The sequence below is a fragment of the Papaver somniferum genome, chromosome 1 (genome assembly GCF_003573695.1).
Source record: "Papaver somniferum cultivar HN1 chromosome 1, ASM357369v1, whole genome shotgun sequence".
Lineage (NCBI taxonomy): Eukaryota > Viridiplantae > Streptophyta > Magnoliopsida > Ranunculales > Papaveraceae > Papaver > Papaver somniferum.
In genome coordinates this window covers 170,588,491-170,612,116 of record NC_039358.1, presented here as the reverse complement: position 1 = coordinate 170,612,116, position 23,626 = coordinate 170,588,491, and the positions used below count along the sequence as shown (strand labels likewise).

General features: G+C 35.0%; 1 protein-coding gene across 2 annotated transcripts; it reads left to right on the top strand.

Annotated features, from left to right (window-relative positions):
* The first annotated feature begins 656 nt into the window (after positions 1–656).
* LOC113307860 (protein SLOW WALKER 1-like) lies at positions 657–3,500 on the top strand. 2 transcript variants are annotated; one of them, XR_003339358.1, is made up of 2 exons: positions 657–2,388; positions 3,001–3,500. XR_003339358.1 is itself a non-coding variant. In XM_026556328.1 (2 exons), exon 1 carries the CDS (start codon positions 707–709, stop codon positions 2,294–2,296), a length of 1,590 nt encoding a protein of 529 aa, XP_026412113.1. In that variant the 5' UTR covers positions 657–706; the 3' UTR covers positions 2,297–2,313; positions 3,001–3,500. The 2 variants fall into 2 exon arrangements, 1 of the variants encoding a protein (XP_026412113.1); XM_026556328.1 differs by having other exon boundaries at positions 657–2,313.
* Positions 3,501–23,626: the final 20,126 nt, after the last annotated feature.

The following is a 23,626-nucleotide window of genomic DNA, read 5'->3' as shown; positions in this document are numbered from 1 at the left end:
CTTGCAAAAACATGCAGGTACCCTATGGCAGTGTGAATTCACATAAGATACCTAACACCACTAACTGTACGAGATCCACACCTCTTAGAAGCATAACAGTATCTTCCTTATGATGCCAGCAACAATGATAAAAATAATGATAGGCGAACCAGGGGCGGAGCCAGCCCATTACAAGGGGTGCAAGTCCAGCTGACTCCAAAGTCCATTTTAAGCCTTATAATTTTTTTTTTCTAACAAACAGGTCCATTTTTGTACTTTCGCACCCTTGAATTTTTGGTTGCGCCCATAATAAATTTTTACACCCCTTCTCATGATTCTTGGCTCCGCCCCTGCAGGGAACCATACAAAATCAGACGGATTTGAAGTTTCAGAGTGGAGAATAGGAGGAGAAGAAAAGAATAATCGTAGTGGTAGAAAGAGAAAAGTGTATTCATATGACACAGATAAAAAAATAACGGCCTTGATCAAATAGACGGCTGAAAACATTTCAAAGAATAACCCACCACGCATTTCCTTCACCCGCAAAACCCAACGTAATATTACTAACATTTTCAGACCGTCGAATAGAAAAACTCCATCCAGATAACATGTACCGTCGGATGGGACATCCGGATCGATCCAGAATCCAGAATAAAAGCTCCTCCTAAAACCCTAACAAAGCCCTAAAATTATTTCACACCCGACAGAGCTCTGAATATCTTCTTCAATGACGGAAGTACAGATTGGGAAAACCTATCCAGTAAAATCAAGACTAAAACCAAAATCAAAGAAACCCACATCAACAACAGAATCAAAATACTGGAAAAAATCATACAAAACCACTCAAATCCCCAACCTAATTTACCCAATCACATCCATCGATTTCTCCCCTTTAACAAATGATTTCATCACAACTTATTCAGCTTCAGCAACACTCTACAGCTCACAAACCTTGGAACCCACTTCTAAATTTACTTCCTTTAATGATATAGCATACTCTGCTAGTTACCGTCATGATGGGAAACTTGTTGCTTTTGGTGGTGAATCAGGAGATGTTCAAGTTTTTGATCTTAAAACTCGATCAGCACTTCGTCGATTGAAAGGTCATTATCGTTCTGTTCGTTGTGTTAAGTATCCCAAATTTGATAATCTTCATTTGTTTTCAGGAGGTGATGATACATTTGTTAAGTATTGGGATGTGGCTTCTGAAACTGAGTTGCTTAGTTTCCAGGGTCATAAAGATTATGTAAGGTCTGGGGCATCGTCTCCTGTAAGTTCTGATTTGTTTGTTACTGGTTCATATGATCATACAGTTAAGTTATGGGATACTAGGGTTTCGTCTATGAATTCTACTATGAATATTAACCATGGTAAGCCTGTTGAGGATGTGATATTTTTACCATTTGGTAGTTTATTAGCTACTGCTGGTGGTAATTCTGTCAAAATTTGGGATGTTACTAGTGGAGGGAAATTAATTTATGCTATGGAAAGTCATAATAAGACCGTGACTTCGATTTGTGTTGGTAAAATTTTGAAAGATGGGAGTCCAGAGTCTGATGAGAGTAGACTTTTAAGTGTTGGGTTAGATGGGTATATGAAAGTGTTTGACTATTCGGCTTTAAAGATTACACATTCCATGAGGTATCCTGCGCCGTTGTTGTCTGTTGGTGTTTCCAGTGATTCGTCTGTGAGGGTTATTGGTACTTCTAATGGTGTTATTTATGCTGGTAAAAGGAAAAAGAAGGATGTCAATGGTGTTAGTGGAAAGGAGTTGGGGGAATATAGTATTAGTTCCGCACCAGAGAAGCGAGCTTTGAGGCCGACCAATTTCCGATACTTTCAACGAAGTCAAAGCGAGAAACCTTCTCGAGGAGATTACCTGATTAAGAGACAAGCGAAAGTGAAGGTAACTGAACATGACAAGCTTTTGAGGAAGTTTAGGCATAAGGAAGCTTTGGTAACTGTGTTGAATGGGAAGTCGCCACATGATATGGTGGCAGTAATGGAAGAATTGGTTGCTAGGAAGAAGTTGTTAAAGTGCGTTTCTAATCTGGACGAAGATGAACTTGGTTTGTTATTGAATGTCTTGCATAAGTATTGTACCGTGCCTAGATATGCTGGTTTCTTAATTGGATTAACAAAGAGAGTTGCACAGATGCGAGCTGAAGATATTAAAAGTTCTTATCCTTTGAAGGGATATGTTCGGAATATTAAGCGTTCACTCATGGAAGAAATAAGTATACAAAATTCTTTGCAAGAGATTCAAGGTATTATTTCGCCATTGCTGAGGAGTGCAGAAAAAGCTTTTGGTAACTAGCCTGTTCATTTCGTGAGGTACTTCTCTTGTTTCTGCATCTGTTGCTAGAAAACAGTTTTGCAGAATAATAAGCAATCACCCGGGAAAAGCAGGTGATTAATACTGTGAGGGTTTATGCTGATTACATGCTGATTGCCCTTTAGGTTTGAAACAGTTAATTATTGCATCTTTGCAATTTGTTTCCTAATTCATAATTTGAGTATACAAGAATTATCACTCATGTTTAAATTACACCTTTAATTGTTCTCGACAATCCCTATGGCACCACTTACAGAATCTTTTACACATAGACACTGATTACACCACTTACAGAATCTTACAGATCTGTTTAAATTACACCTTATATGTGATTTTAGGTAACAAGTTATGTGGTGAAACCACTTACAGAATCTTGCCTCTATTTTTAATTGCAAATTTGCTATTAGTCAACTGATAGGTCGTAGGTTTCTCATTGTTGAAATGTTTAGGTACCTTGCAGTTTGGAACTTGATACTCGCATTTGTATAACTAACTAAGAAGAGTTTTTATTTCCTGTGAAGCATAAACACGACTAACAGACAAACATACATTGGCCTTGGACTTGTTTTGCTGTGTATCCCACTTAGTTTTCACTGCTTCTCCCATCCCTTTCTGCAGACATTGTGATAATGAACTTGTGGTATAAAAAAAGATGAATTTGTCTTATGCGCTTATATTTGTTGCAGGGAGTATTATGGTGGCAAGATGGAAGTGGAGCTGTTTGTGCTGCAGTTGCCAGTTATGTATTCTCTCATAGAAACTGTTAGATATCTGAGATGGATGTTATGCTTGGTCTCGGAATATCCTTACAGGTGGATGTGAGTGCTCATTACGATTTGTTATGAGGTGTAGCTAATATCCACTGTTTCCCGACCCAACCAAATTTATTCTGTTCTTTACTAGTTGTTAAATTTGTGCTGCAGTTGCCAGTTATGTATTCTCTCATAGAAACTGTTAGATATCTGAGATGGATGTTATGCTTGGTCTCGGAATATCCTTACAGGTGGATGTGAGTGCTCATTACGATTTGTTATGAGGTGTAGCTAATATCCACTGTTTCCAGACCCAACCAAATTTATTCTCTTCTGTTGTTAAATTTCTCAGATAACTCACTAAACTAGGGTTTCATGTTTGACTCTGTTTGCTAACCCTTCATCAAACTTGAAAGATTATTTGGCATTTTGCACTTATGTCTGAAATAATTTGATTGCATTCTATGATGTTTAAAAAAAAAATCAGTGTCAACACTGTTTCACGCAGTAACAGTTGGCAGTATGAGGTGGTGGTTTGTATTCTATGATATGCAAATTTGCTTCTTTCTCTAGCCCTCATTAAGCATGCCTGCTCTCTTCACGAGACATTATTAGTGTGTCATTAACACAGTTATATCAAGGTGGTGGTGCATTAGCTTCGTGGGATTAACACCCTCCAATGTTTTGACTAAGCAGGGTTTTGGATGACAAGTTACTTTTTACTCGGGTATGGTGCCTGTTAGTTTTTCAATAGTTTGATTAGAAATTTGAAGAGTTGATTCCTATCAGAATTAAGTTAGCTATTTTAACTTCCCTTGTTGTTAACCCTGGAAAGATTGTCTCCCTGCCTCAACCCTCTTGTAGGATATAAAGGTTGACAAGGATCACCATTTAGCATAACAGGAATTTTTGTTGTACAAATGCATTGGTAAACTAGAGAGCCATCTGTCACTAAAACCCATTTTTTCGTGACATTCATTAGAAATGACCGTTCAAGGCGATTGAAGGCATTTGACAAGTTTAAAAGCTATAGGACCACCTTTTCCAGATTTTCTCTTTATACAAAGAACAACTTTATGGGTCGAAGATATATTTTCAGCTATTAGGAACATAAGCAGCTTGGAAAAGATCTGTATGAATTTCTCAAAGCAATTCTAGTATTGCTTTAACTGCTTTAGAACAAAGCCTGTAGAGCAAAACTTAGTTGATGTTGATTGTATAAGTGATATTAGATGACCAATGTTGAGTTAGAGCAAGGAAAACAATATTGTGAATAAGAACCTTAAACATCCTTGTGAGTCTGTGACTATTGCACGTCAAGTCTGGGTCGAAAACTACCCATTTTGGGTGTTTGGGTGTGAATGTGATGTCTTTTACTTGGAACGTCAAGCAAAACATAGAAAAGATTTAGGAAACTTAAAAAATACATATTAAGCTCTAAAAAAACCAAGGTGATTGAAGAGAAGAGAAGTTGATTCGAGATCATCTCCTGCCGAATTTTGAATTTAGATCGATTTCTTAGTTTTTAATCATCTCCTAAGAAATCAGATTAAAAAAAAATTCTGAATCTCCATGTTATTATTCTCTTCGTGTTTTTAGGTTTTGATTTCATCATTCAGAGAAGAGAAGTTAATTCAAGACCGATTTCATGCCGATTTTGTTTTAGTTTAATTGATGAATAGAATTGAAGTTACAGTTTCACTTTATTCTAGATCTGTTTTCAATTCAGTTTATATCTCAGCTTTATTATCGGTTGAAATTGCATCAATTGAAGTTATTTCGACTATAATTCATTGAATCCTAGTTTTCAGATTTCATTTTGATATTTGTTTTGACGGGGTTTTTTCATTTATTCTCTTGTGTACATCTTTTTACAGTTAAACATGTTGATTATGTTAATTTTCTGTACGTGTATTATGTTTGTTTCATTTTAGATTAAGTTCGTCAGAGTTTTGCAGGAACCAAAACAGGTTTCGTCGTATTATGTTGGAACCAAAATAGGTTTCATCATATTACATATGTTTTGGTTCCACTTATTTACCACCCATATTTTTCCTATTTGCTACCCGCTTAAAATTTTGAAAGTAATTCTACTTTCCAATTTTAATTTTTCCTATATACCACCTACAAAAGTCAAATTACATCAGACTAGCAATTACTTTTGTTATTTATCTTCTTCCTCATTGATCTCCATTTTTATTGAAAACCATTGAAGAACTAAACAAAAAGAAAAAAAAGAAAAATTCTTTTTAAGAACCTTTGTTAGAATTTTGTGAGATCTACACCAAAACCTTATTAACCTACGACTGTAACTATGTAAGATTCACTTAGCCAGTAGTCCAGGATTGGACGACTACGAATCACTACCTATTTGGAGTGTAGGAGAGGATAATTACAGTTTCATCTACACGTACAATTCAAGAATAACGTAGGATTAACATTTGTCTCATTGATCAAATAAAACAAAAAAACATTTGTTGGCTAAATGACTAAATTAGGGTTAGTCCACGAGTGAGTTGGAGGGAGTTTAATGTATTTTGAATCTTGGGGATTTTGAGGAAGTGTAAGAGAGTATTGGGAGTTTGGGAGAGTTTGGTGTGTTGAGTGTAGGGAGTTTGAGACACTCTCCCAAAATCTCTACTTTTTTGAGAGATTTGGAGTGAGGCAAAAATACACTATAAACTCCCTAGAACTCCCCAGAACTCCAAAAAAAAAACAAACTCCCTATCATTCTAATTTTTACCACTAACAGGGAGTTTAAGAGTTTCTTTCAAACTCCCCCACGACTAACGGGGTTTTCTAGGGAGTTGGGGAGACTCTTCTAAACTCTCCCACGACTAACGGGGATTTTAAGAGACTCCCTCGATCTCCCTCACGACTAACGGGAAAAAACACAACTACACCCAACTCCCTCAACTCCCTTGAGGACTAACACCCAGTAAATCCAACTAAAGTCAAACAGGGGTTAGTCCACCAGTGAGTTGGGGGAGTTTAATGTATTTTGAATCTTGGGGATTTTGAGGGAGTGTAAGAGAGTATAGGGAGTTCGAGAGAGTTTAGTGTTTTTAGTGTAGGGTGTTTGAGAGACTCTCCCAAAATCTCTACTTTTTTGAGAGATTTGGAGTGAGGCAAAAATATACTTGAAACTCCCTAGAACTCCCCATAACTCCCCAAAACAAACCAACTCCCTAACATTCTAGTTTTTACCACTAACAGGGAGTTTAAGAGTTTGTTTCAAACTCCCCCACAACTAACAGGGTTTTTTAGGGAGTTTGTGAGACTCTTCTAAACTCTCCCATGACTAACGGGGATTTTGAGAGACTCCTTCGAACTCCCCCACGACTAACGGGAGAAAACCGAACTACATCCAACTCCCCCAACTCCCTTGAGAACTAACACCCTGAAAGTTTCTCATCAATTTGCATAATGAAACACGAGACCATTATTGTTTATACACAGTCGTTTTCTTCCTTAATTTGACAACGTACATATCATTTTGGATATTTTTTTGGTTGCTCGATTAAGAAATTAGAGGGAGAAAAATTTGAAAGAGCCGGTGGCAGTGGTATCATTTTTGGTCACTCGATTAAGAGATTAGAGGGAAATTTTTTTGAAAGAGGCTGTGGTGGTGGTGGCGGCTTGGATAATTTATAGATATTTGGGTTTTAGAGTTTTTAGATGTGGGGTGGACAAAAAAAAATGTATGGTTTAAAAAACGAAGTCAATATACATATGAAGGTAGTGTTTAGGATATTTTACAATATATGTGGATAGTAAATAGGATAATTAGGAGTGATAATTAAGGTGAGTGGCAATTAGGAAAATGATGGGTGGCAAATAGGTAAAACCTATGTTTTCATCTAGAATATGTGGAGACCATTTTTGGTTTCTTCATTTTTTACTGTTTTTTTTATTCTATGGATTCATCTGCACTATCTTGGAAATTTTTCATTTGAAAGCAATCAGACATTTGAATCAATTTTACAAGACAAAGTAAATTTTTGACAATTGAAACCATGCATAAGAAATTGAAATGTGTTATAAACTATTATAAGTATTTTGAATCGAAACATATAATGATGCAAAATTCTATTACATCTAGTTAACAAGTATTACAACTAGGTTATTCATATTGTTGTAACCTATCCTCTGAATTATATTTTTCCAGCAATACTTCATATTCTCTAGAAATCCTATTGCTATCAGCGGTTTTAAGCTTTTCGATCAAAGTTCTCGTCCATCAGTATTTGGTTTTATAAGAGTTTTCTTCAGCACCAACATTTTCTTCACTTTGAGCAGGCACTCAATTGCTAGTGCCATCAATCTACTCATTTGCAATATGCTCTTTATTCACCGAACTTCCAGCACCGACATTCTCTTCACTTCCAGCAACACGCTTTTCATTGCCATCAGCAACCTGCAGTTCAGGATTAATGTACTCTTCAAGACTAATATTCTCTTCCCCTACGCGCTGGACAAACACTTTTTCATGTTCACTATACGGAAACAACAATGATCCTTTACAGTGACCCACATTCATCTGCATAACACAAAAAATTGGTTTTTAGTTAAATTATTTAATGTAGCCAAGATTGGTTTCATCAAAAAAATTGTAGACAAAAACATATGGAACCAAACATTGTTCCAACAAATATTAACAACGTTTTTATCATTAAAAATGCAACCAATGCGGAACATATGGAACCAAACATTGTACCGATACGGCTCTTTTTCTCTTTTTCTCCTTGTTGTTAAACCATATCTAAACCATAAGCACCAACAAAATGATGAAACCAATAACTGAAAATTGTGAAACCAAACATATGGAACCAAACATTGTACCGATACAAGTTTGTTTCTCTTTTCTCCCTATTGTAAAATCATATCTAAACCTAAGCACCAACAAAATGATGAAACCATGACCATAACTAAACAATTATGAAACCAATAACTGAAAATGGTGAAACCAAATCTGATTACATCAGTTAAACATACCCAACAGAAAACACACCCAACAGAAATATGTAACCATAAGTGGAGATGGTGAAACCAAATATGGTTTCATCAGAAAAATAAGAAATAAAACCCACCAATATAATTTTTTAAAATTGAACTATTTCACATTCAATTGGAAAAAAAATGTAACCTAAGCCTAACTAGTACAACCGCTACCATGGTGGGAGGGCCGACCGAAGAAGAATCTGAAGATGAGGTATGTATGCAACTGCTTTCCCCCCGTTTCAGAAAAAGTGATATTTTCGCCTTATTTCAGAAAAAGTGATACTTTCACTCAGTTTTAGAAAAAATGATACTTTCGCCCTGTTTAAGAAAAAGTGATACTTTCGCCCTGTTTAAGAAAAAGTGATACTTTCGCATTGTTTCAAAAAAAGTGATACTTTCACCCCGTTTCAGAAACGGAGCGAAAATATCACTTTTGCTGAAATTGAGTGAAAGTATCACTTTTCCTGAAATGGAATGTGAAAGGATCACTTTTCCAGAAACGGAAAATTAGTCGATTCATAAACCAAAATAGGGTTGCAAGATGTGTTATGCATCCTTTGTGGTGGTTTGCATGATGACTATGTATTCAATTTTTGAAAATTGTGTCTAAAGTGAAAGTATCACTTTTCTTGAAACGGAGGGAGTACATACATAATTTTTTGTTTTATTTTTTGAAGCATGTACATATATTTTATTAGTTGCAACGGAAAATTAGTTGATGTATAAACCAAAATATGGCTACATAAAGTATTATGTATCCTTTGTGGTGGTTTGCATAATGGATATACATTTAATTTTCTAAAATTGTGCCTAAAATGATAAACACTTCCGAATTTTTCGTAAAAACTCTATATTTGATATTGTTGTTTGTGCTCATTGCATAAATTTTTTTATAACCTTTCCAACTAGATAAAATTTGTAAAATTCCCCGACACGGATTTTTAGATATGTTATATTAAAGTTTGCTTTCCAATTATACTCTAAAAGAATATGATACATAAGGAAAATTAGGATACATAAGGAATTATGTGAAAAGGCTTCACCAAAACAAGCCTCACCAAATTCAATCTTTTTATCAAATTGAACATTTTTGTTAGGTTTCAATTTACAAAAAAGTGGTCATAAAAGGGACTCCCTCCCTTCGGGCCCTCCTGTCGGTCAGCCCAATTAATATGGTAAGACTCTGATTAGTTTACCAGATTAAACCTAAACCTAACAAATGAAACCTAAACGAAACAAAAAACCCAAAAATAAAAAAGATTAAACTTAATCTTTATTTCACAATCAATTGAAAAGAAATGAAGCATCAACCCAATTAATGGCTACGCTCATGTTGATTTCATCAAAAAAAGACCAAAAAAATTAACATCATCAACACCGAAACCATAGAGTTGGTACGATTCTTACCTTTTGGAGTTTTTTCATTGTTTCCGTTAACTTCTCATCTCTCTTTTTTTTCTCTTGTTTGGTTTGCTTCTTCACCATTTTGTTGTTTGAGAGGATTTAGGTCATAAAATTAAGAAAATTTAGGTCACAATTGGTTTCATTGGTTGAAGTAAGTAATCATTGAAAAAGAGAAGAAGGGAAAATCGAAAATCGGAGGATGATTTTCGCTACCGATGAAGACAGGGATAATGAATTTCTTAGATCTGATATTTTTCTTATGTTTGAGAGACCAAGAAAGAGAACTAGAAGAAGATACATGGTGGAACCGAGTGAAATACGTGAGGATATTTTAGACAGTTGGGGGAATTTGGGGTTTATTTACACCATTTGTTTTGTTGGAGTTTTATTATTCGGATGGTGATATCTCTGCGACTGTAACCCGTGCGTTATAAAAAATATCCAAAAGTTCCAAAAATCAGTAAAGGATGGAAAAAGATATTTTAATTTCAAAGATCAGCAAAAATGAACATTTAGAATATTTTACAGACCGTGGAAATTAGTCTGTGAAGGAGGGACTAGTGGAATTTTAAAACCAGCATATCAAGAGAGCTTACTCACTATTCGCAAAAATAAATCCAATACCAAGCAAGTCCTGAATTCTGATCACTACACAAGGACTATAATGATACACAATGACTAGGAACAAAAATAATATTTACTGACATGACATTACTAGCAGAAAGGAAAGGTTATATTATCCCTCTAATAAAATATTAAAGGTTAGCCTTCTATCGGTAAAACTCATCTGACTAGTACAGAATTTATATTTCCAACACGCCTCAGCTGATAACACGTGCGTGCTATTCCGAGAGTAGAATTACTCAGAAGAACCTGCCAATGAAACAACACCAAATTGTTAGATAAAATCCAATAGGTCGCAAGAAATAACTCTGAATGCTTGAAGTGATTGTGCATGAAAAGGCACGATGACAAACCAATGATGGTCACAGAAAAACTTGCTATCCAAGAAGACATCTTCTGGATTTGGTAACTAGTGCACCATAATGTTTTCTGACACATCCTAGGTGCACTGATGGTGGAGCAATTACCATCGTCTTAATACACAAACAACTGCTGACATCAAGTTTCTATTCAGGCCAAACCATATGCTGTTTAACTTGATCACATACCTGACATTTTAGAATCAGATGCATCCTCTTGAGGAGCTTTCCCAGAATCTTTGGATTTACTTTCCTGTCTTTGAACTCTCGAAGACGTCAATTTTGCTGCAGACTTAAAAAGAATGTATCAAAGGAGCATCCTCCTCATCTTGATCTTGTTCTTATGGACCTTCCTGGTCAGATGCACTAATAGAGTCATCTTCTTCACTTGATTCTTGTTCATCAAAGAGTTTCTTCCCCTGTATATTACGGCGTTTATGTGAACGACCTCGGTGACCTGCAGAAGATCCCTCTTTGTCGTATGATAATAAGCAACAATATTAGCTATCAGCCCGATATATGTTAACCAAGAGAAGGGAAATAATGATAATCATGACCAGATTTAACACAGATGACATTATGACAGCCTTGCAAAGACATACTGATCAAATCAAATGCATGATTTAAGACCCAACAATATTGGGGGAAGGGCTCCTTTTAGTTCAGTATAGCTAAATACTGAGCGAAGGATCTTATGAAATAGATCCACAAAGCACACAAAAGAAACATGTTTTGAGTAGAGCCATACGTAACAACATTTACTACCAGCTCAAAACTCAACCGTTGATTTGAGCTAGGACCATATGATTGAGCATGGTTGCTAAAAGTTTTGAGCTTTTGAGCTGGTGCAAGTAGACTTTTTCTAAGAAACAAGTGTGTGTAGATATTTAAAGTTTTAAAAAGAACTGAACATTAAGCATTAAGGAATATCGAACTGAAGTGCAGAACTAACAGTAAGGAATAGCCACTGTGTTTGATCAGACCCTAAATAACTAAACAATTCTAGTTAATCATTAGAAAGATACCAATTGAAAAGACGAGGGTATCCAAATACACCACAATCTTTTATTTATCAACCTATAAGTCCTCTACCGAATGTGATTGTCTATGCACAGAGTCGATACAATACAACAAATTCGGTTCACACTTCGTGTGATCGTCTATGGACACGAGATCGAGACAATACAACAACAAGGTCACTTGTGTGATTGAATACGGATACAAGATCGAGACGATACGATAACAAAGTGTGCACTTGATAATAGGTTGGGTAATAACCGAAACTCTATAAGATCAATATCAAGTATTAAGGAATTAACGTACAAGTGCAATCTACTTTAAATTATGTAAACCAAATATAATTGTGGAATAGTAAAGTAAATGGCACGACAAGATTTTGTTAACGAGGAAACCGCAAATGCAGAAAACCCCCAGGACCTAGTCCAGTTTTGAATACTCTCATAATTAAGCCGTTATAAAAAATCCAATACCAACTTCGTATAGTTGAGACCAAGCAAACTACCCCTAGCTACTTAGTTACCTCAGTATCCCTACGCCTTCGACTTCTAGAGTCACACATGTGAATAGTGAAAAGACGAAGGTACCCAAATACACCTCAATCTAAAAAATTTCAACCTATAAGTCCTTTCTCTAAAAGTGATTTTCTATGGACTGAGTCGAGACAATACAACAAATCGGTTCACACTTCGTGTGATCGTCTATGGATACGAGATCGAGACAATACGACAACAAGATAACTTGTGTGATTGACTATGGATACAAGATCGAGACAATGCAACAACGAAGTATGTTTACTTGATAAAAAGTTCGGACTTAACCAAACACAATATGATTACTTATCAAATAAATAGGAATTAACGTTTGTGTAATTTACTTTAAATTATAATAACAACAATTATAATTGCGGGAAATAAAAGTAAATGACACAGCAAGATTTTGTTAACGAGGAAACCGCAAATGCAGAAAAACCCCAGGACCTTGTCCAGAATTGAATACTCCCAGGATTAAGCCGCTATACAAAATCAAACCAACTTCGTATAGTTGAGACCAAACAACTAAACCTATAGTTCACCTAGTTCCGTCTGTATTCCCACGCCTCCGACCTGTAATAAGTCACGTACTTGAAACAATTCCTTTGGTTCGTATTCCAAACAATAAAGTAACAACAAATATGTTTGGTATCAACTCTTTTCAACCAAGTGATGTGAGTTCGACAAAGGCTCTTCTGTTTATCTCAATAAACTCCTTCGTCAGATTCTTAGATCTATCTTATTATCAACTACAAAAGTAATTGTTAAGATTTTGCAATCAATACTTTTAATCAGAAAGAATTGTATTGGTGCCGATCTACACAACTAATCAATCTAATCTACCAATAGGATAAACCGATTATAGTTGGATCCTCTTTTACCGAAACAAGTATTGTGCACCCAAAGATTATGAATCCCAAATCAGAAATCTTCAAAGTCTTCTTTGTCTTCAATCAACTCGAATCTCTTGTGATCAATCACGTACAGAACGGAGTCTGTTAACAATATATTATCACAAGACGTCTTTAGATCTACAAACAGTCTAAAGATCCCCGTCGAAACTTCGATCTAGTTTGAGTGAATCTTATATCAGAAGATAAGATTCTCAAGCATAAACAAACTAGGTGCAATCAAAGTTCAACCACCGTTAGTCAATCAAATCAATCGAAAACAAAAGATAAATCGCAATTTCCCACCAACCGTACTAATAGAGCTTCTCAATCCCAAAGAAGACTTTAAACTGAGCGGACCTAAGAGATTTCGCCTAATTAGGTTACTCTCCTCTACGAATAGGTGGCTTCACCAGTGGTGTAGTAACACAACTGAGATAGTTCGTGTTGTACAAGGATTAGTTTTCTCGAAATGCAAACTTTGATATTTATAGACCAAGGAAGTTTGGACACCAAGGAATTTCCAAAACCGAAAATATTCTCAAGATATGCAATATATTCCAGATCCGGTTTCCATAATTCTTGGAAATGCTTTGTCCAAATATTGACCGAAAATCTCTTGAATAATCTCCAACTAGTAAATGCACATTACTAATTTTCAGTTTCCTAAAATAAAATTTAAAACCTTAAATAAAAGATTCTCAATTTTATTTTATTCGATCCGGGATTTTCTTCCTTTAGCTATTAAGGAATAACTTTGAACAATTAAAGATAAGCGTTACTGCACATGTTCAAACTATGTTGACATGCTTATTTTGTAAGTCCTCTTTCATACTTACAATCTTGAAACCGATTTTCCACACTTCCAAACAAGTTTAGAATTGGTTCATCTGACTTTCAAGAACTACGTGATTGATCAAGAACACTCAATCACAAATCATGGGTTTAACGATTCTACCAAAACAAGTTTCGATTCTACCTCCGTGTGAGTATTGTGCATAGTCACACTAGCTTTCCAAAATTCGGATGACTAGGTACTAGGATCGGTTCCCCACATATATATGGTATCTAACTTGTACTTGCTGCACATGTCCATAGGATCGGTTCCCTTTTGCCTAAAAACGTGTTGCTCATGTGTCCATAGGATCGGTTCCCCTTTCTGCTAAAATCTTGTTGCACCTCATATAAGGATCGATTCCCCTTTGTGATAGGTTTCACCTCTTATAAGGATCGTCTCCCCTTTACCCAGAGTCGGTCATAAGAATAACACTAGTCGATCATACCATCTCAGGTGATTACTTAAGATCGGTTTCACTAATAAAAGTCATACCAATACAAAAGTCAGGCCTTTGTGAATAGTTTTACCAAGTACATAAACAAGTCATGAGCGGTTATACTAATCACACATATTGGTAGTTCAAAATATATGCAATGAATAACAATACCAATAATGTCTGGTGATTTCTCTTTCGATTCACAAAACAAGTTCATGAATTTACTTCCTTAAAACAAATGTAAAACATTGTTCCCTATGATGAAATCTTCACCTTATACCCATACATAATCACAATAGCATTCAAACGATTATGTCGATGTCTTATCTACAAAGTTTAATGGTTAAGCAATAAACCTCGTATTGTATTCCTTAATACTTTGTCTAACTAGACTATAATCATTCATGCTTCGCAGTTTTGTTTTCAATACGCACGACTTGAAAGATACGTTAAGGAATGAAACAGTTCAAGTCAAATATCACTAATCTCAAGTGGAAGGATGATGTTGTCATTGTATCTCCTTACTTCTTCACTTCTTCAAGTCTTCGCAATACTTGTAATGTCTCATATCCTAATACTTTCAAGCTAACCTATACGAAGTTGACTCTAGTACATAATCAAGCGACTCTTAAAAGGAGTTTTTGGCTCACTAAAATATGACAACCAAACTTGACATACCAACGCTTGGTGGGTTCAACCGAGTTATGCTCTAACAATCTCCCCCTTTGTCAATTTTAGTGATTAAACTCTTACATCATATGGATAAACAAATTACAAGAATTCATTACACATACGCTTGATTCCCAAGTTCAACAACACAATAACCTGTATACATTCAATCCTTAAATTCCGTTGTTGGCATTATAATAACAAAGCTAATACTCCCCCTAAGATAGGTAGATTTTATCAATCCGCACGTCTTTGTTATTTCCTTTGTAGTCCATATAACTACAAGTATATGATATGTTACTCCCCCTTAGTATATGCTTTTATTCTTTCGTTAGATAAACGTTTAAGCACCAATGTCCTTTCCCTTAGTAATACCAATCAATATAAATCAATACCAGTATCACTTGTTTACTCCATATATTTCTCCCCCTTATTGTCACAAAATGACAAAGAAACGAAAAAATAAATGACAAATCGAAAGGGTCTTACAAATCCTAATAGACTTGCAACCTATAGGGTTAAGCACGAGGGTTCTAGACACCATTTTTGATAACCAATATCAAAACCGAAACTACAAAGTAATTTGTTTTGATATGTTACCAAGGAAACAATTGAGCGAAGCAATTTTCCTAAGAGTTTAGCAAACCAAAAGTTAACTAAGCACCTTAGTTCCTTTGCTAAACCGATTGTACAAATACAATCGCTTGTTCGATAAGACCAAAATAAAGATAACTCTATTTTTCTCATCAGGTTTTTATTATCCATATAATTTAGATCTTTAACTTTTAAACAAGACAAGTACTAGGTTAGTTAACTAGCATTTCTTGTTAAGGTATTCGATTAGACTTGAATAACCGAAACCTCCACTTTGATAAGTCTAACTAAGATCAGAATTAACTTAGTTTCTCTTATCCGAAATCGAATTGGACTAAAAAATTCATCCCGTAAACCTTTTCTTTCGTTAAGCCATAAACAATTCATACAAACCAAATAAATCAACTTGCATAATTATTCACCTCAACTGGAAGCAGTCGAAACAACATAGATATTAAAGCACCGCAAATGCACCGAAATTTTGTAAGCCTAAACAATTGATACCACACAATAAAGCAAGATAACAATAGTTTTTCTTAATCGGAACCAATTGAATCACACACACATCCATACACAAATAATGGAATAAAACATCAATTGTACAGAAATTTTGTTAAGTAAAAGCAATAAATATATGAAATAAAATCAGGTTTTTTTTAAACAGGAAAACAATTAACTAACAAGATTGTTACCTCAAATTTCGCATCCTCTTCTCCAATATGTTTGCATCTTCTTCCAAGGATAATTGATATCGAAATATCATTATGTTGTCATCCTTATGCAAAATAAAAGAATAACAACAACCAACCTTTACCAGAGAAAGGTTGAAAACCGGTTTTTAACTGTTGCAAGCAAAAAGTTGAAAACCCCGAAACACATATGCTTTTATGCTAAACCAAACGATTCAATGTATTGTGACTTTTTCACATATTGTTTCTATCAGAACCCCTCATGATCCTTTGATAAATCCTACCAACATGGGCTAGAACTTAATCCTTCTAAATCAAAAAGTCACTCAAACCATAAGAGTTCACAACATTATGAGATCGAATATCAAGTTTAGAAAACCGAAATCAAATATCCCATAAACATACATAGCAATAACATAAAGCATTCAAGCACGGGCTATGTAAATCAAAAACTATCACAAGAAAAATTACAATTCAAATAATTTTATTCATCATAATAGTTTTGTTCATAATAGACCTAACACAATCATTGAAAGAAATCAAAAATTGATGTCTATTTTCCATTTTTGAAACTCTAATTTCAGCTTTTTAGAGCATCCTTAAAAGTTGAAGCCGGATCAGAAGATTTTACCGGATTTCAATCATCTTCTATAATCACTAGTCTTGATTCAAGACTAACGACATTGTCATTGACTTCCTTAACTTCCTTTCGCAAATCCTTTTCCATGTTCCTTACTTCACATAACATTAAATCTAATTTTAGTGAAAAATTCTTTAGAAGATTATCATTAAGAGAAGAGATCTCTTCATTAGGAACATCATGTTGAAGTTTTGGAGATGAATCAAAATCGTCATCAGAAGACTCGGGACGAAGTTTCTTGTTAGGAAACAATATAGTCCAGACTTTTTTGGTTTTGCGAGAGTTGCAACTAGAGGTAGACATTCTGTCAAATCCCTATGAAAATGAAGTAAGAGGTCTTCCCTCTTCTAAGTTCTAAAACTTTTTCTCAAAGATCTTTGAGAATATTATTTCAATTAAATTCTTGATTGAAAAATCAATTTTTTTTTTTAGAAATATTTTTATACAAAATATTTACATCTATCCTTACTGTATACTTTTAAGGGCAACAAGTAAGGATCCATGATAACCAGTTAGGTTGTCACCTTTTTGGTTGTTGAATTTCTTCCCTTGAAGATTTCGACATTCTTACATGGTTGAGAAGACATTACGTTTGAACTTTTAAGTTCAACTTTTAATCTTGATGTAAGATCATGATGTTCGAAGAACTTATTCTCCCTTTTTGAAGAGATCTTTGATCTACATTTAGATCTTGATTTTCCGATTTATACAGTTTCTCTCTCTGTTTAGTATCAGGATATTGCCTTTGAAAATTCCCTTTTTGTTTGCACAAGAAGCAAACACCAGAATTGTTGCGTTTTCTGGATCCAAATTTCACAGATTTATTTAGCCTTACCTCCGTGTATCTTGATACATTCATACAAGGTGATGATTTATCAAAGCAATTGAGTATATCTCTCATATTCTGATTTTTTGCTTTTAACTTCCTTATCTCATCTTGATAACACTTAATATCGAGAATGAGTTTAGATACTTGTACCTTTCCGGAGCATTGAGTAACCTCGATTTTCTTCAGTCGCTCGTTAAATTTTTCTTTATCATTCAGAAAACTCAATTTGAGTTGATCAAGCAATGATTTTATTTCAATGATGTCAGATTAAAGAAGGTGGGTTCTTTTATCTTTACATGGAAATAGTTCTTTGAAAATCGAAGGAGTAAACTCTTCTTGAGTATCTAGAGTTGGAAGAACTTCAGAGTCATAGACTTCTGCAATGGTTGCAACATGATCTGTCTCATCAACTTGATCACTCTCATTAGGACAATAATCAAGTGTGGCAGTGTAAGCATTACTTTTCCACTGTGTGTCCTTAGTTGGACAGTCTAGAGAAATATGACAGAATCCTCTACACTTGTAGCATTGAGGAATAATATCATCATCATCCTAGGTGTCTTCACGTTTATGTGAAGGAACATGTTTTCCTTTTGACACAGGTGATTCTCTTTTTCGATGTCTCAACAGTTTCTTGAATCGTTGAGTAAGAAGAGACAAATGATGATTTATTTCAGATTCATGTCCAGCAGTTCGATCTTCCTGATCTTCGGAATTTTCCGAATATTGAGTCGGAACCCTTTTTATGGCTTTGTAGGCCAGATTGTGTTTTTGTTTAGACAAATTTTCCTGATCAAATATCTTCAGTTTTCCAACTAGGGAACTTCTAGATAGAGACGAAAGATTATTAGCTTCAATGATTGCATGCTTTTTAGAATCATATCTAGATGGCAACGATCTGAGAATTTTGCATACTATATCCTTTTCAGAAATAGTCTTTCCAAGAGAGAAAGAAGCATTGATTATCTCAGAGATTCTAATATGAAACTCTTCAAAAGTATCGTTGTCATCCATTTGAAGATTTTCCCAATCGGACATAAGAGTTTGAAGTCTAGCTTCTTTCTCTGATGTGTTTCCTTCGAATATGATCTGAAGATTATCCCAAGCTTATTTCGAAGTTTGACAAGCCAACACATGATATTGTAAATCACGACTAACAACATGTATAATAACATTCAAACCATCTGAATTCTTCTTATAAAAAGCCTTTTCTTCGTTTGAAAAATCCACTAAGCGTTTAAACTCAGTTTCTGAATTTTCTACCTTTGGGTAATTATAACCATCGACGACTAATAGCCATGTATTAAAGTATCGTGATTGAAGAAAAGATCTCATAGCAGAATTACACCATAAATAGTTTGTTCCGTCAAATCTTGGCGGTACGTTAATTGAAGTCGATTCATGAGAACTCGATTTCATTCTTATAGGTTGGGTCGCACCAAACACAGATTGTTAGATTTTTTCGTGTTTGCCTGCTCTGATACCAATTGAAAAGACGAGGGTACCCAAATATACCTCAATCTAAAACTTTTCCACCTATAAGTCCTTTCTCCGAAAGTGATTGTCTATGGACCGAGTCGAGACAATACAACAAATCGGTTCACACTTCGTGTGATCGTATATGGATACGATATCGAGACAATACGACAACAAGATAACTTGTGCGATTGACTATGGATACAAGATCGAGTCAATGCAACAACGAAGTATGTTTACTTGATAAAAGGTTCGGACTTAACCAAACACAATAGGATTACTTATCAAGTAAATAGGAATTAACGTTCGTGTAATTTACTTTAAATTATAGTAACAACAATTATAATTGCGGAAAATAAAAGTAAATGACACAACAAGATTTTGTTAACGAGGAAACCTCAAATGCATAAAAAACCCGGGACCTTGTCCAGAATTGAATACTCTCAGGATTAAGCCGCTATACAAAATCAAACCAACTTCGTATAGTTGAGACCAAACAACTAAACCTATAGTTCACCTAGTTCCGTCTGTTTTCCCACGCCTCCGACCTGTAGTAAGTCACGTACTTGGAACAATTTCTTTGGTTCGTATTCCAAACAGTAAAGGAACAACAAATCTGTTTGGTATTAACTCTTTTCAACCAAGTGATGTGAGTTCGACAAAGGCTCTTCTGTTTATCTCAATAACTCCTTCGTCAGGTTCTTAGATCTATCTTATTATCAACTACTGAAGTAATTGTTAAGATTTTGCAATCAATATTTTTAATCACAAAGAATTGTAATGATGCCGATCTACACAACTAATCAATCTAATCTACCACAAGGATAAACCGATTATAGTTGGATCCTCTTATACCGAAACATGTATTGTGCACACCAAAGATTATGATCCCAAATCAGAAATCTTCAAAGTCTTCTTTGTCTTCAAATCTTCTTAGATCTTCAATAAACACCTGCACACAATCAACTTGAATCTCTTGTGATAAATCACGCACAGAACGGAGTCTGTTAATAATGGATTATCACAAGACGTCTTTAGATCTACAAACAGTCTAAAGATCCCCGTCGAAACTTCGATCTAGTTTGAGTGAATCTTATATAAGAAGAGAAGATTCTCAAACATAAACAAACCAGGTGCAATCAAAGTTCAACCACCGTTAGTCAATCAAATCAATCGAAAACAAAAGATAAACCACAATTATCTAGTTTCCCACCAACCGTACTAATAGAGCTTCTCAATCCCAAAGAAGACTTTAAACTGAGCGTCCGTAAGAGATTTCGCCTAATTAGGTTACTCTGCTCTCCGAATAGGCGGCTTCACCAGTAGCAGCACAACTGAGATAGTTCGTGCTGTACGAGGATTAGTTTGCTCGAAATGCAAAATTTGGTATTTATAGACCAAGGAAGTTTGGACACCAAGGAATTTCCAAAATCGAAAATATTCTCATGATATGCAATATATTCCAGATTCGGTTTCCATAATTCCTGGAAATGCTTTGTCCAGATATTGACCGAAAATCTCTTGGAAAATCTCCAACTAGTAAATGCACATTACTAATTTTCATTTTCCTAAAATAAAATAAAAAACCTTAAAGAAAAGATTTTCATTTTATTCGATCCGGGATTTTCTTCCTTTAGCTATTAAGGAATAACTTTGAACAATTAAAGATAAGCGTTATTGCACGTGTTCAAAGTATATCGACATCCTTACTTTGTAAGTTTTCTTTCATACTTACAATCTTGAAACCGATTTGCCACAACCAAACAAGTTTAGAATTGGTTCATCTGACTTTCAAGAACTACGTGATTGATTAAGAACACTCAATCACAAATCATGGGTTTAACGGTTCTACTAAAACAAGTTTCGGTTCTACCTTCATGTGAGTATTGTGCATAGTCACACTAGCTTTCCAAAATTCGGTTGACTAGGTACTAGGATCGGTTCCCAACATATATATGTTATCTAACTTGTACTTGCTGCACATGTCCGTAGGATCGGTTCCCCTTTGCCTAAAAACGTGTTGCACATGTCAATAGGATTGGTTCCCCTTTCTGCTAAAAACTTGTTGCACCTCATACAAGGATCAATTCCCCTTTGTGATAGGTTGCACCTCTTACTAGGATCAGTTCCCCTTTATCCAGAGTCAGTCATACCAATAACACTAAATCGATCATACCATCTCAGGTGATTACGTAAGATCGGTTTCATTAATAAACATCATACCAATACAAAAGTCAGGCCTTTGCGAACAGTTTTACCAAGAACATAAAAAAGTCATGAGCGGTTATACTAATCACACATACTGGTAATTCAAAAGTTATGCAACGAATAACAATACCAATAATGCCTGGCGATTCCTCTTTCGATTCACAAAACAAGTTCATGAATTTACTTCCTTAAAACAAATGTAAAACATAGTTTCCTATGATGAAATCTTCACCTTATACCCATATATAATCATAATAGCATTCAAACGATTATGTCGATGTCTTATCTACAAAGTTTAATGGTTAAGCAATAAACCTCGTATTGTATTCCTTAATACTTTGTCTAACTAGAGTATAATCATTCATGCTTCGCAGTTTTGTTTTCAATATGCACGACTTGAAAGATACGTTAGGGAATGAAAAAGTTCAAGTTAAATATCACTAACCTCAAGTGGAAGGATGATGTTGTCGTTGTAGCTCCTTACTTCTTCAGTTCTTTAAGTCTTCGCAATACTTGTAATGTCTCATATCCTAATACTTTCAAGGTAACCTATACGAAGTTGACTCTAGTACATAATCAAGCGACTCTTAAAATGAGTTTTTGGCTCACTAAAATATGACAACCAAACTTGATATACTAACGCTTGGTGGGTTCAACCGATCTATGCTCTAACAAATATCAAGTCTTTTGGATCATATTCCAAAGAGCAAAAGAAGAATATGTTTGGTAACACTCTAAATTAATCTTGCTACAAGATATAGATGAGTCGCTGACAAAGGATCTTATGTTTAATCTAATAAACTACTTTGTCTGGTTAGATCAATCTAAATGTTGGTTACCGAAATAATCAAGTTCTAGATTCGCAATCAATCAATATAGATCTCAAAGAGAAACTATAAAGCGATGTCGATATCACGCAACTAATCAATCAAGTCTATCAAAGATAAACCGATTCTAGTTGGATCCTAGCCGATCAATGTTTGTGCACTAAATCCACTAGATACGAAAAATAATAAGAATTCTTATTCGTATTCAAATTTTTTATTGCCTTCAAATACATGAACAACAACACTTGAATTCTCTTATGATCAATCATGCACAGAACAGAGTCTGTTAACAATGGATTATCACAATATGTCTTTAGATCCGAAGATGGTTCTAAATATCTCGTCGATGCTTTGATCTAGTTTGAGTGAGCCTTATATCAGAAGAGAAGGTTCTCAAGAATAAACAAACTAGGTGCAATGAAAGTTACAACAATCGTTATTCAATCAAATCAATAATCGAAAACTAAAAACACTACAATTATCTAGTTTCGCACCAACGGTAACCAAAGTTACAATAACCGTTAGAGCTTCTTGACCCCACAGAAGTCTTCAAACGAGCGGTCGTAAGAGATTTCGCCTAATTTGGGTATTTTTCTCTCCGAATAGATCGCTCAACCAGAAACTACAAGAAATGAAGTTTGCCTGACTCTTAGGATAGTTTGCAAGAAATACAAACTCAAGTATTTATAGACCAAGGTTATTTGGACAACAAGGTAATTCCAAAATCAAAAATATTCTCAAGAGCATTAAAGTACCTAAATTCGGTTTTCCTATTTCCAATTAATGTTAACCAACATTTCTGAAAACTCTCATGGAAAAACTTATATTATTAGTCTAGCACATTAACTAATGATATTTTCCAGAGGATATGCTTTAATTGCTGGTAATTAGCTTTTCACTTTTTCGGACCAGGGATCACCTTGAGTATCAAGGAATATCTTTGAACAATAAATGATAAGAGATATGTGCATGTTCAAATATGTCGACATCAGGATGCTTCTTAACTTGACAAACCCAAAACCCTACTTCACACACACCCTGAACAAATATGTGAACCATGGTTATTGGTTTTGTACATGGAACTGATTAAACCATCACTCCAAAGTATATTGTGACCAGTTATAACATGATTCCCAATACAAGCCGTAATCAGTTACACCTTGCTCAAAGTAGCTTGTGACTGGTTACACCTTGCTTCCAGAGTTATCTTGTGATCGTTTACAACTTGCTTCCCAAAGGTAGCTTGTGATCGATTACTACTAACTTCCCAATTCATCTTGTGATAGGTTGTAACTTGGTTCCCAAAGTAACTTAAGACCGGTTACAACTTGCAATTTCTTTAGTCATGATTCCAGTTTCAACGACTTAGTTGTTGTTCCAACAAAAAAAGAAAAAGAAATTTGGGACACTTCTCTGGGGCCTGACGGCTTTCCGGCCAGCTTTTTGCATGAAATCTATGACATTGTTTGGAGAGATATTTGTTTTCTTATTCAACGTTTTTTTTTGAATCGAAAAAGCTTCTGAAG